General features: G+C 43.9%; 1 protein-coding gene across 1 annotated transcript; it reads right to left on the reverse strand.

Moving 5' to 3' along the window:
* Positions 1-141: 141 nt before the first annotated feature.
* avl9 (AVL9 homolog (S. cerevisiase)) lies at positions 142-13,042 on the reverse strand. Its single transcript, XM_035618930.2, has 16 exons — positions 12,789-13,042; positions 10,870-10,990; positions 10,243-10,328; positions 10,073-10,144; positions 9,271-9,360; positions 9,101-9,167; positions 8,527-8,567; positions 8,399-8,437; positions 8,243-8,312; positions 7,580-8,082; positions 6,757-6,891; positions 6,434-6,653; positions 5,450-5,567; positions 4,606-4,659; positions 2,567-2,655; positions 142-2,464 (listed from the first exon to the last, which is right to left on the reverse strand). Exons 1-16 carry the CDS (start codon positions 12,873-12,875, stop codon positions 2,337-2,339), a joined length of 1,920 nt encoding a protein of 639 aa, XP_035474823.2. The 5' UTR covers positions 12,876-13,042; the 3' UTR covers positions 142-2,336.
* Positions 13,043-13,751: the final 709 nt, after the last annotated feature.

Consider the following 13,751-nt stretch of genomic DNA (forward strand, 5'->3'; position numbering starts at 1 on the left):
TGTTACTGCCACAACAACCCCCCCCCCCAGGAACTCACCGACACACGACCACTTTGTTTGGCTGACCTACTTCTTTTTTTCGCACAACCACAAAACCCCCGAGGAATAAAAGAAGAAAGAAAAATAAGAAGCCTGCAGTACTTGAATTATATATTCTTTTAATACAGCAATTTAATATAGTATCACTTTCTTTTTTGAAATACATTGAAAGCATCTGTCGAGAAAAATATTCCGTGAATTTGAGTTCACAATACATTCATATCTTTTAAATACAAAAAATATCATCAGAGGGTAAAAAAAAAAAAAAAAAAAAGCAACAAAAAAAAAGCAGCTTCAACAGCTGATGAGATTCCTCAAATATAATCCAGGCATCAAAAGCAAAATTCAAGAAATGAGTCAATGGAACTAAAGAAGGTTTTTAAAAGTGTGACGAAGAAAAAAGCGAAGGTTTAAAACATTTTTTCAAGAGACAGCAGGACGACACACCGGACCGGACAGAGCATGCTCGCTGGACCGCTTCAAATCCAACAGTCGTGGAATATTCTTATAATGGAGGGAAAACGATCCTGTAAACGTCTCAAAAAATTACAGTTATACCAGATAAAGATTCACATAAATAGAATTGAACGGCTGCTTTGTGCAAAGACACACACACACACACACACACACACACACACACACACACACACACACACACACACACACACACACACACACACACACACACACACACACGCGCACGCGGTCCACGGATCAGGACTCGTTCCAGTGTCGTCGTGACAAAACGTGGATAATTTTCATGAGATTCACACGACAAATAAATAAGTTATCTGACTTTATGCTATCAGCAGATTTTTACTCAATATAGTTCTCCCAAATATATACAATGACGGCAAAGTAGAAAAGGGCCTGAGGGGTCAACCACAGCTGGGGGCGGGTTCCTTCATAAGGGAGCTTTGATCACGTTCATCAGGGAACACAAGTTCACGAGGATTTACGTAAATAACATTGTAGTTGTTTCCATAACAGAATTCATACTTTTGTGAATTAATTTTCGTGGGTTCTTGTGTTTGATTGTGTGAGAACAGGAGAAATGCGACGTGTTTATCAAGAAAGACGCCAAACATCATTTCTCCTGCATTTCAAAATGTCCGACATGGCTGTCATTTAATAATGAGTGAATCAATAAACAATATTGTTGATTAAATAATTAAAAATCAAGTGTAATTAACAAACATCGTTGTTTATGATTCTGCTTTAGCCTCCAATCGGTTGGTGGAGATAAAAAAAAAGATTTATTTTTCCATTAGCAACAATCAGAATGAATGAATGAATAAAAAACTATCTATTTACTATTATTATTATTTAATTACTTGTCTCTTGTTGTCATCAAAACCACACTAGAAACAAATATTGGACTTTATTTGTTACCGTATCTGATTTTAATGTCTCTGTTCTTCATTTCATCACATATTTAAAAAAATCTAACCCTAACTAACCTATTAGCAAACTAATCAGCCAAAGCATTTAGCTCTAACTAAAGATCGTTTTCTCTCCTTTTTAATAAAAATGATGAGAATCTTACGCTTATTGTTTGTTCTCCATGATAATTCTTTAGACGAAATATGTTTTATATATATATTTTTGACTCGTCTGATAAGCTCTTACTACATCACTACCCAAAATATATTACATTTCTGACGATAAATTAAATAACACCGGCTCATGTTCACATTTTAGAAGCAGGAAATTAAAATGTTTGGCATTTTTCCTGATAATAGGAAAAAGTTTCTTTCAACTGATTAATCACTCATTTCACTAATCATTTTTACACTCCGCTGTAGACTTGGCCTCAGACTGAGAAACTGAAATAAAGGTTGTACCTGTACCTTTACCGAGACAACCACAATGTCGTCGTAGAGACGTCAAACACGGGGCCTGAAGTGGGAAAAACTAAACTCAACTGTTCCAATCGTCAGCTCATGCTCTCCTGTCAAATCCCGAGATGCAGATTTTACGATTTTTACATGATTACAGTCGAGTGAAGAGACGAACTCTTGAATTACGCAGCACAGAGAGAGAAAAAAAACCCCAAGAAACCCGACGACATCTTTAGTGTCAGACATGATGCGGCCTGCGGAGATATCAGGTCTCGGCCTCACAGTGGATGTGGACTGTACAGTTCGTATAACGGCGGCGCCGCCTTCCTGTCCAGAGCAGCATCTGATCAGGGGGTGTGACTGTTGAGATTTAGATTCACCTGCTCACGCTCCTTCATAAGATCCAGCTCCCAGACCACTGACCCTCAGAGGGTCGGAGGACGACCACACTGGAGGTCACGGTTTGACCTCAGCGGCGGGCTCGGGGCAGTCCGGAGGGGGCTCGGCTACGGGCTGGGCCAGCGTGGAGAACCAGGAGGACATGGCCGACTTGGCGCTGGTCAACGCCCCGCCCACCGACTGACCTGCAGAGCAGAGAGGGGTCACTCACGGAGCGGTCGCCCTGAGTCACGGCTTCACCCGTGAGCGCGTCCCAATTCTTTAAAGAACTGGTGACTTGTTCTTACCCACTGCCTTGCTCGTCTGGACCACGCTGCGGCTGGTGGTCATCATGGCGTTTCCGATCTTCTTCCCCCGCTCGCTGTTCTGCACCGAGCTGCGGCGGAAACGTGGAGAGAGAGAACAACGTCGGCAGTAAAACACTGTGGCGTGAAAAGTGCTGACAAACCTTTGAGAGACAGAAATTAGTGGACTAAAGGAAACACGCTGGTAAAAATGTGTCCGACGATCTCGTGGGAACAGGAAGCTCAGGGAGGAGGAGGAGCCCGGCGGACACACACTCTCCTTCTCCATCTCGCTGCCTGACCCAAATAAACAGCTCCGTATGTAGTGCAGCGTGTGTGTGTGTGTGTGTGTGTGTGTGTGACAATATAGACAGAAGGATCTCGTCGTCTGACAGCTTCAGTTTTCGGATAAACATGTCCTCCGCCGCCGGCTGCTCTTTGTCTGGCACCGAGGACGAGGAGGAGGAGGAGGAGGACGAGGAGGAGGACGAGGAGGAAACACAAAGAGGCCTCCGGCGCCTCGACAACAACACATTCGCGAGGAAGTCGAGCGTACGGCCTGGTTTTATAAATGGAGGTCAGAGTGAGAGTGGCGAGCTGAGCAGAGCGGAGCGGACTCGGCTTTCCGTCTCCCGCCACGTCCTGACGGCAGCGTCCGCCCCACTGACCCCGGTTCCCCCGGTCGTCCGGTCTCTGGTTGCAAGACAACTCCGGTTGTTTTTTACTGACGCGGGGGGAAAACCCGGAGAGAGATTCCTGCTCAACTGATATAGATTTTTGAGGGGGGAGTTGCGATATATCGTTATTAGGGAGGTCAAGAATCCAATCAGCCTATATATATATATATATATACACACACATATATATATATATATATATACACACACATATATATATATATATATATATATATATATATATACACACACATATATATATATATATATATATATATATATACACACACATATATATATATATATATGTATACATCAGAAAAAATATGGAAAATATTTAAACAACGAGATGGATCACAGAGTTTCAGCATCTGATCAAAATCTGTAACTTTAAGATGGTATTTTATTATATATCACTATAGTTTGATTCTTGTTTTGTAATCTAGTACATTTTCTATTACATTCCTTGAACTGATAAAAAAAATGTAACTCTTAGATTCTTAGACACACTTAATTGAAGTGATTGAAATAAAATTGAATGACCTAATTTCTTATTTGTGAATTTCTTTTGATTCATATCATCGTCTTCTTCATGTCATCTGAGTTATTTTAATGCAGTTTCAATCCCTCTTTCTGATTTATGTGTGTTGCAGTTTTATGTTTCCTCCACAATTTGTGTGTGTGTGTGTGTCCGTTTATCCCGTGCATGACACTAGGCGTGGCGCTCCAGCTGTGGACGGCGTCGCCTTTCAGTCCACACTTCCTGGGAACGAAACCGGAGCTGAAGCGTGAAGACGTCTCCTCTGTTTTGTTTTTTGAGAATGAAACTCGTCCATAATCAATGACTCTGGTTGACGTGAGATCAAAGGAACTCCAGACGTAACGCTCAATCATATTTAATATCTGTGAAGCGCCGTGATGAGTAAGTGTATCTAACATATTCATGTCCTAGACGAGGCTGCGCTTCCTGCCACGTCCTTCAAAATAAAAGCACTCTCCTTTTCTTTCCTGTTTTGGGGGGAAAAGGTTGCGATGCAGGACTTTGTCGTAGATGCAACAACCACAGACTCCGGTCTGGAACCAAAATGAGCATCTTATTAAATGAAGATGCACATTTATTAACTTGACATAGAGGTTAACAAATTTAAAGGTTTAATATTTGTTCTTTTTTTAAAGAAGTCAGATTGAGACTCATATAATTAAGTGTCACTTCCTGAAGCCGTTGTGTTTTTAGGGGCACAGCGTCTTGTCACCAGTAGAGGGCAGCATCATAATTCTTTGTGTTATAAATGTTTCACGTGTCTGGTTTTTCGTGTATTTGTACATTAAGCACAACAGGAAAGAATAAGTATAATAATTACTCACTGTGAGAGTCGCAGTTTCACATCAGCCACACTGTACTGGCCCTGGAACGGGTGACTGCAGGAGACGAGACGCACAAATCAGTTATACCGTGTGAGAATCATATGAGAGAAACATATGTGAACACTTTATTTAATCTGTTTTTAAAAAAAAAGCTGATTCCCAAAAGAGTCACTGGGAAGATCATATTAATGACAATAAAAAACACAATGCAGAAGACATTTGTATAATAAGTATATTTTGAGCTGAAGTACAGTGCATTCCGTTTTAAAGATCAAATTCAGTCTTTTATTTTCAAAAATGTATTTAAAATTATGTGTATTATATATTATGGGAATCAAACATACATATGTTTATACACTCTGTAGTATCTAAAACTTAAAAACACCAAAATCTGTTATTGAATATTGAAGATCTGATAAGATTCATAATCTTATTTTTATCTTGTTTGAATGTGTCCCTCAATTAAATCAACATGGAGTCGATTTCACGCTTTGTGCTGCTGCTTGATTTTTACATTCATTTTTTTTTAAATTTAAGGATTTAGTGTATTTTGTTAAAAGGAAAAAAAAAAGAGACTTTCAAAGGAAATATGTTTTAAAGATAAAATATTATTTTATTGTTTCTGCTCCGGTTTTTAAAAACCAAAAGGACAAAATCTATGACGTGTATACTGTACTCAGGTCAAAGGTCAAGGTTCCCAGGTCTGTGTTCCTGTTATGATTCTGTAACCATTTTGTATTTTGGCTCCAGAAAAAAAAAATCAATCAAAAAAATCCCAGTTATGCTGCAGCTAACGACATCACTGCTCGTGGCTGGTCGTCATAGTAACGCAAATGCTACCTACCCTGGGGTGATGGCGGTCATGGCGGGATGCTTGTTGCTGTACCACACCCGGTAGTTGTGGGTGATCTTCCACGCCGCGATGAAGCCGGCGCCGTAATCGGCCAGAAGCCTCTCGTTATCTGAGCGACACGAGGAAACGAACAATAGAAGAGAAGCAGACGAGTGGGTGAAACGTGATTAACGGCAACAACCGGATTTACAGTCGTTCTCTCTGTAAACTCATTATGTGTGATAATCGCCATGTGTGTGTGTGTGTGTGTGTGTGTGTGTGTGTGTGAGAGACGCAGCGATTACAGCTGATGAGCGCTAATGACTCGGCTGATGTTAATACAGAGTCAATTAGAGTCGACGTGAAGGAAACGACGAGGAAACTGCACAGAAATTAAATTAAAAGATTTTAAAAAGCATCCAGGGAAAAAAATGATTAGAACCCAAGAGGAAACAACGGCAGGAAAGTCGCACAAATGATTCCGACTGTTTGACGACGAGCAACTTCTAGATCCGTCATCTTCTCTCACACAGTGTTTTGGTCCGGACCCCCCCCCCCCCCCCCCCCCCCCGGACCAAATACAGGAAGTTTAGGCGGGGAGATGTCGTAGAAGAAGAAAGAGAACCGGAATACAGAAGAGTCACAATGAGCGGCAGTCAACTTGAGAAGAAAAGTTAAAAGTTCTTTTCTGAGAGGACGAGAGAGAGGGACGATGTGAAAGGACGGCAGAGCGGAAACGGAAAAAAGGCTTCCCGCCGAAGTGACGACACGCCGGCCTCAGACGCACAAACCAATCAGAGTCCACGAAGGTGATGACGACAGGACGTAGGTTTGTCACGTATGGTTTTAACCGGTTTATCCCAACGTTAATATGAAAATAGAATAAAATCTGACGGTGATTTGACGGGAAAGAGGCCGGACGAGGTGGAGGGAGTCGAGTTGCGTTCGCTTAGCGTTTAGAACCAACAGGAAGTGACCGAGCGAGGAGGGGCCGACCTTGCTGTATGGCGGTGGACAGTAGCGAGTGGAGGTAGAGGGTGAACTGGGCCCTGATCCACTCGTCTCCGCCCTCCCAGCCCGTCCCGTCCAGGAAGACGTCGTCGCGGTTCTCTGTCACGTGCTTGACGAGGTAGTCGGCGAAGCGCAGGTCGGCCGTGGTCAGACTCAGGGTCTTCCGGAGCTCCGGGTCCTGGATCTGCACGCGAGCTTCTTCCACCTGCGAAAACAAAACGAGGAACATTCATACGGAACGTTAGAGTTAAAGCTGCCGAGATTCAAATGTAAATAAAAAAACGTTTCCCCGGGTCGCAAGGACTCGCCTCGACGATGGCGTCGCTCAGGTGCCGCTGCTGGCGGAAGAGGATGTTGGTCGCCCCGGCGACGAAGCCTCGCACCGTCACGTCGGAGAGGAGGTGATGCTGCTGCAGCGCCATGTAGGGCAGACACAGGTAACCCTGGCAACAACAACAACAACAAGAGGGCAAAAAAAGGTCAGGAGTCTTATCTCCGCCCAAAGAGAAACTCATTTCCTGTTTGGACCCTAAACACACACACACACACACACACACACACACACATCTGTGATTTATTAACTCATATTCATATCGTTTATGAAGCAGAGTCTCCAACAACTCTACGAGGAAACGTGATAATGTTCAGAAAATGGAGGTGGATTTATAAACTAACATAAAATCAAATTAAAAATAAGTTTTTATAGATGTTTAATATGTAAACTTTGTTTATTTCATTGCATTTGTAAGAAAAAAACAAACATTTTCTTATGAAGAACATTAACTTCTGACAATAAATACATGAATAACTAAATAAAAAACGTATGTAAATGTTTAAAGATGCAGAAACAGCGACTTTAAAATTCATGAAATGGAAACTTAGTTTTTTTCTATATTTTTTTCCCATGCTTATTTTTTCTTTCAGCTCATTTATGAACATCAAGTGAGCAGTTGTTCTCTTTTTTAAAGTTATTTTGTGAATTTGTTTTGTTGGTCATTGTTATGATTGTGTGCATGTTGTTTCATTTAGGAAACATCCAGTTCTTCAGTTTACCTGGAAATATTAAAATCAATAAATTACAAAATGTTAAAATGAATGATGAAGACGAGAGTCGGCTGCAGCCGTGGTCACCTTGGTGAAGATGGCGAGCGGCAGGCCGTAGTGATCCTCCTCCAGACCGGACACCAGGCCCTGTGCGACGGCGCCCTGACCGCTGACCGCCTGCGGTTGCACGGTGATGGGCGTCCCGGGCTCGGAGGCGAAGGCGTCCGGCATTTTGGACGCCGCCGCCTCCTCCTCCTTCCCCTCAGCCGTCTCTCTGGGGCCGACGTCCTCCAGCACGCTGGGGTCCAGGGTCTCCCAGTCGCTCTCCGAGGACTCCGGGGAGGTCCGCGATGGCGGTTTGAGGAGGTGGTTGTCCCCCTCGGGGTACGGGGACTCTGCAGCCGGCCGGGCGGCGGTGCCGGCGGCGTCCTCCCCCTCCTCCGGCTCCAGGGCGGCGGCAGCGATGTCGGTGACAGACACGGAGACGAACTCGTCGGCTCCGGAGAAACTCTCCACCAGACTGAGCTCCTCCGACACGCTGCTCTTAGGTCTGTAGTGGGACGAGTCCACCAGGCCGTGCTCCATCAGACCTGACACACACACACACACACACAGGAAGTTATTACATCAGAACACTGACAGACTGAGAAACATTTCAAATTAAAATCTGGAAATCAATAATGAATCTTATCCTCTCTCTCTTTCCATCCATCATCCCTCCCTCCCTCCCTCCCTCCCTCCCTCACTGACCTGGGAACAGTGACAGCACCGTCATCAGAGCTCCCACTAGTCTGTTGACAGGAGACACGTAGAACAGAACCTGCAAACAACAACAACAGACACATGAATCATATTTATATAAGTACTGAGTTATTAAAACAGTGGACAGGACGGGTGTGTTCGAACCTTCTTCTCCAGCAGGATGAGCTTGAAGAGGATCAGAACCTGTGATGGAAAGAAAACCCATGCTGTTCAAACATCGTAAAGTATAAATACTATGATATCATCATCTTGACAATCTTTCATCTTCTAACCTTGTGTCGAAAGTGCAGGATTAAATCTCTCGGCGATAATCCTGAGGAACGAGAGCGACAACAAATTGTGTCAAAGTAATTTCTATAAATCCATAAATACTTCAAATACAGAGAAATTAAAGGAACAGTTTCACCACTTTAGAGGCAACATGTATTGTATCTATAGAGCGACAGACATTCTGGGTTGTTCCTCGTAATGTAAGGGTCTTTTCAGACATGAACTCGTGAAGAAGTGTTTCCAGAGGACCCCTAAAAATGATACACACGTCTGGACACGCTTGTTGTGGCCGCGGATTTTAACTCACAGCGCTGTTAAAGGTTCTCTCTCCGTCAGCGGTGTTGGAAAATGAGATAAAAAGTAAGTGATTTTTATTTATTTTAACATTGTGATGGCATGATTCAGGCGTGTGCATCACTTTAAGGTGTCCTCTGGAAACACTTTTGTCTGCTGTGGTCTATTTGAGGCGCTTTTTCTTGATTTGCTTGTGTTTTGTCCATTTGCATGTGGGCCACCGTAGAATTCCCTTAAAAAAAGAACAAAAATAAAATATTTGTGTGTCAAAGTTTCACTGACCTAAATAAAACTGCGATCCCTCGAGAGCCGAGCCCCTCAGGGAGCCGTTCATGTGATCGTACAGCTCCTGCAGGAAAAACAGGAAGTGAGGAAGCGCACGTTGAAGGACAAGAGGAGCGAGAGCGTTACACATCAAAATAAAAAATCAAAATAAATATTATATCTCTCACCTTGAGAATTGAGATCTGAGAGAAGTCTTTCTCCTCGAAGTAGGCGTGTGTGATGAGCTGGAGCTTCGCCTGCAGGAGACCGTAGAGCGGCTGGGGATCACGACAGAGAGGACACGCTTACAGTAACAAGTACAGTAACACGTACAGTGACAGTCCCTTCTCGTTCACTTTCATCGCCTCTGAGCGAGACGAGAGACCGACTGCTTTTTGTTGCACGATATATTGTCCCAGAATTTATTGCAATGAACAATATTATCGTGATTTTAAGACCATTTTTTGGTACTGAATCATGTGAGCTCGCAGTTTATTGGTCCTACACGTATTGTTTTGCTGCTGAGAGAAATGTAATCCAGAGTTTAGACTTGAGTATAGGCCTCAGACAAAACATGCAATTTGAAGACACGGTGCCTTTTAGAAAAATATTCAGAAATCCATATTTCACGAGAGTTGATAGAGCAAACCAGTGATTTATGAATCATATGACAAGAACAGACGAGAGGACAGAGGCAGCGAGACGTTGTTGACACGTTGTTCTTATGTCAACACACACGCATGTAGACACAACGGCTGTTATTGAGGTCAATAAAAATTAGTGAGTTCATATTCGCGTATCGTACGATGATGTAATTATGGCGACAGGAACCACCGACGGGTCGTTACGAGTCTGAATCCAGAGTCATTTTTCCTCCTCCTCATATCTTTTTCACAGCCCAGTTCAGTCACTTGACTCCTGATTTCATTAGTTCCGGCTCGTATAAAGCGACGCAGACTTGAAATCCACGATGTCACGAGACAAACTCACCACTCGACTGAGGACGCAGACGCTCTTCTGAACCGTCTCCCGGGTGACGTCGGCCTGCCGCACCTTCAGGGCCTGATGGGAGAGGGAAAAAACATTAGTTAAAAGAAACAAAAACATCTTTTATAAAAAGACCACAAGCCCAACACACACACACACACACACACACTGACCTTTGCTTCTATTTGGCGATAGCAGGAAACTCCGTACACACACTTCATGTCTTCGGCCAGCGGCGGCAGGTGAAAATACACCGTGTCTGTAAAACCATGGAGACACAAAGTCACATCAATAAACTATAATATTTCATCTCCAAAACACGCCTTGGTTTTTAATGACGGAAACTAGTTCCATACTTTCATTTATTGTCATTCATTGTCGGATTTTCTTCATGAAGTCACTTATATCATACGACGTCATGTGATGGGGAATCATTTTCTGATAAAAATCAGCTTTTGAGAAGAAGAAATATCAAAATTGAGAAGCTTTAAGGCCATACTGAGTAATACGGTCTGAGAAAAATTGAAGAAAAAAGATGATTCACATGCAAAGACAAAAATAAAGGGCTGTTTTTCGTCCCGGAGCAGTGAAGTGAGTCACAGTACAGTAAACAGTTGGTGCTGATGGGTGTAGTTTTTAAATCCACAGCTGAACTTTGACTTCCACTTCCTGCTGTTTGTCTTCGCGGGACAGCGGCGGCGAGGGAAACCACGGGTCCACAGGTCACATGACAGCACAGGACCGCTTCAACGTTTTTTTTTATCCATCTCTCTACATGTGCCGCAGGACATGTACCGTACCTTCCTGGTAGTTGTGCGCTCCGTCAGGCAGAGCGAGGAACGGCAGGTACTTCCACTCCTCGGGCAGCAGGTGACTGTCGTGACCCTCGTCCGGCATCAGCGGCGGGTACGAATATTCCACCTGAGGGCGAGAGAGGAGAGAGAAAAGTGTGGTCAGGTAAATTTCCCCGGCATGTCTCGTTCACGCTCGCTTCCTGCAGGTGCTCCGATTTCCTCCCGCACCTGAAGGTGTCAAGGAAGACGAACAAGTGAGTGAGTGAGTGGATATTAACTCAGGTGTGATGACTTTGAGGAAGAGGAAGAGGAAGAAGTGCATCATGGACTCTCTTTTGTTTACACCGACTACTAGAAACATCTGTCAGGGACAGATCCTCCTCCTCCTCCTCCTCCTCCTCTACCGTGGTGACGGTTGAGAGCCGAGTCCTATACGAGATCGACCTAAAAAAACCTGCTGGTCCTGAACGCACCACCACACACATACCTAGCCACAATGATTCACTCTTTTATTTCTTTTCAGGACAAACTCGTACAGCTTCCCCCTTGGGGCGACACGCCACTCCTCGACAGGTGATGATGCTCGTGAGGAAAAAGAAACTCTTCAACGCGCCTCCTGTCGGACGGGACAGATGGACGGCAGGTCGAACAAAAGGAAACCCGATCGTCTGATACCCGGCAGGAGGTCGCTGACCCCGATCGGATAAAGAACAGGCTCCCGACCTGAAATAAAGAGCGAGCACCTTCTGCGTCAGTCTAAAGAAATGTCTGAGCAGCAGAGACAGATGGAGAGCAGCAGAGTTTGGTTCTTTACCGTGGTCGCCAGCTCATTCTGCACATTGGAGTAAATTTAAGATTTGGAATGCCTCATACACTCGCTGCTTCTGTCGCACAGGAGGTCGGAGGTGGGGGCGGCAAAACAGGTTTTCAGAGACGGAAAGAAAAACCGGCATGTGAGCTTTTTCTCTCTGTGTGTGTCCTTTGACTTCTTTTTGAAGCGTCTGAAGCCTGTGTTCTCTGTACTGACCAGCAGAGGGCGACTCCGCTGGTTGTTTCTATAGAAGTCTATAATGAGAAAGTGTGGGCCCAAAGTTAGGATGCCCAAATGATTGTAAGTTTGGTTTGGACAAATGTGTCAGCTTTTATTTAACGTGATTTAGACGATGATTGACAGCTTGAACCACAGACCACACCCCATATCCTATGTCAGGCAAGATTGCAAAAAAAACAACATGATGCTGAGGCTTCAAAAATGGCAGCTTAGAAAAACAAATGGGTGATGTCGAACCTTTTTATATCTTTTTTTTATATTCTCTGTGACCTGAAAACCGTATTATTGATGGAATGCTGATTTTAATTGTCTGTGATTTGTATGTTTTTGTGAAAGCAATTTGTGAAGCTATTATCATTATTATTATTATCTGCTAACATAGAGGGGGCGGGGTTTATGACCTATATACTGCGTACCAGCCACCAGGGGGCTATCCAGATGTTTTGACTTCACTCTTTGCAGAGCTGTCATGCTGTCATGGTCTCAACAACAACAACAACAAAACTTGACAATCAACATTGCATTTGTTCATGCAATGAATTACAATTCAAAGGGAAGAAATGAATTCCCAATATTATTTTCATCACTACACATTAATACGCAGTGACACCGCGTCGCATGGTGGTTCCGGGACACTGGGACACATGAGCGAGCGTCGCACCGCCTCCACCAGGAAGAGATTAAATACATCATAACGTCGAACACACCGACGGTTGGCGGCGGGGGAGATGTTACGTAACCCGCAGCGAACAGCTGATGTGGGGGGCAGCTGGGGCTGCACCGTGCAGCTGTCCCCCGGAGCAGCCGAGCCCGTCATGTGTCGTCAGCTAGCCGCGTTAGCTCGTGAGCAGCGGGGGGGGGGGGGTTCACGTACCTGACAGCCCTTCTTATGGTGGAACCCCACCACCACGATGTGCAGCACCGGCCCTTTGGCGTCGTCTCTGCTGCCGCGAGGCTCCATGGCCGCCTCCCCTCCGCTCCCCTCCCGCCTCGACTCGGGCTGCAAACGGCTGAATCGAAACAACAGCGGAGGCGACGTCCGCTCCCGCGTCGGTAAACAGGCAGCGACTCCTCCGCAGCGGCGACGATCACTTCTCCCCTGTTCCGCTCTCCGTCACCCAGAGAGTCACGGGCACGAGCGGAGCGAGACGGTGCCCTGCAGCGCACTTCCGCTTTTGTCTCAGCTCAGCATTTGGTAACGAGAACCACATTCTCGCTTTCTCGGCCAATTACTTTTGTGCAAACAATATTAGTTAATACATAAAATACAATATTAGATTGATTATATATATATATATATATATATATATATATATATATATATATATATATATATATATATATATATTTGTGTGTGTGTGTGTGTGGGGGGGGGGGGGAATCTACGGAGCCCCTAAGGGGACATGACTTTTACTTTCTGGTGCGTACCAGAAACTATCCCGTGGGCACGAGTGAGTTTCATCTAACCGTAGTCATCTAAAATGCATGACATTTTATCTTGGTATATCCCAATTTAAATATATTTTAATGGAAAATTGCATTATGCTATTACATTTGTTTGAATAAAAAAACCCCAACAACTTAATTTTGTGGTTTCAACTTTATATATATATGGATATTTTAAAGTATTAGCATTATGTACTTGTGTATAAAGTAAAAGTGGGACTCATTGTTAGATGTTTGTATGATTATTGAATTATTTTCTTTTTTCTTTGTATACTTTTGGGTAGTTTTTTTAATCTAACAATGGAACACATTGAGTGTAAGTAAAACATTGATCTGACGAGGAACTAGTCGCTACAATTGTCCCAAAAAATTAAAAATAACAACAACAACA

Source organism: Scophthalmus maximus, chromosome 21 (assembly GCF_022379125.1).
Source record: "Scophthalmus maximus strain ysfricsl-2021 chromosome 21, ASM2237912v1, whole genome shotgun sequence".
Lineage (NCBI taxonomy): Eukaryota > Metazoa > Chordata > Actinopteri > Pleuronectiformes > Scophthalmidae > Scophthalmus > Scophthalmus maximus.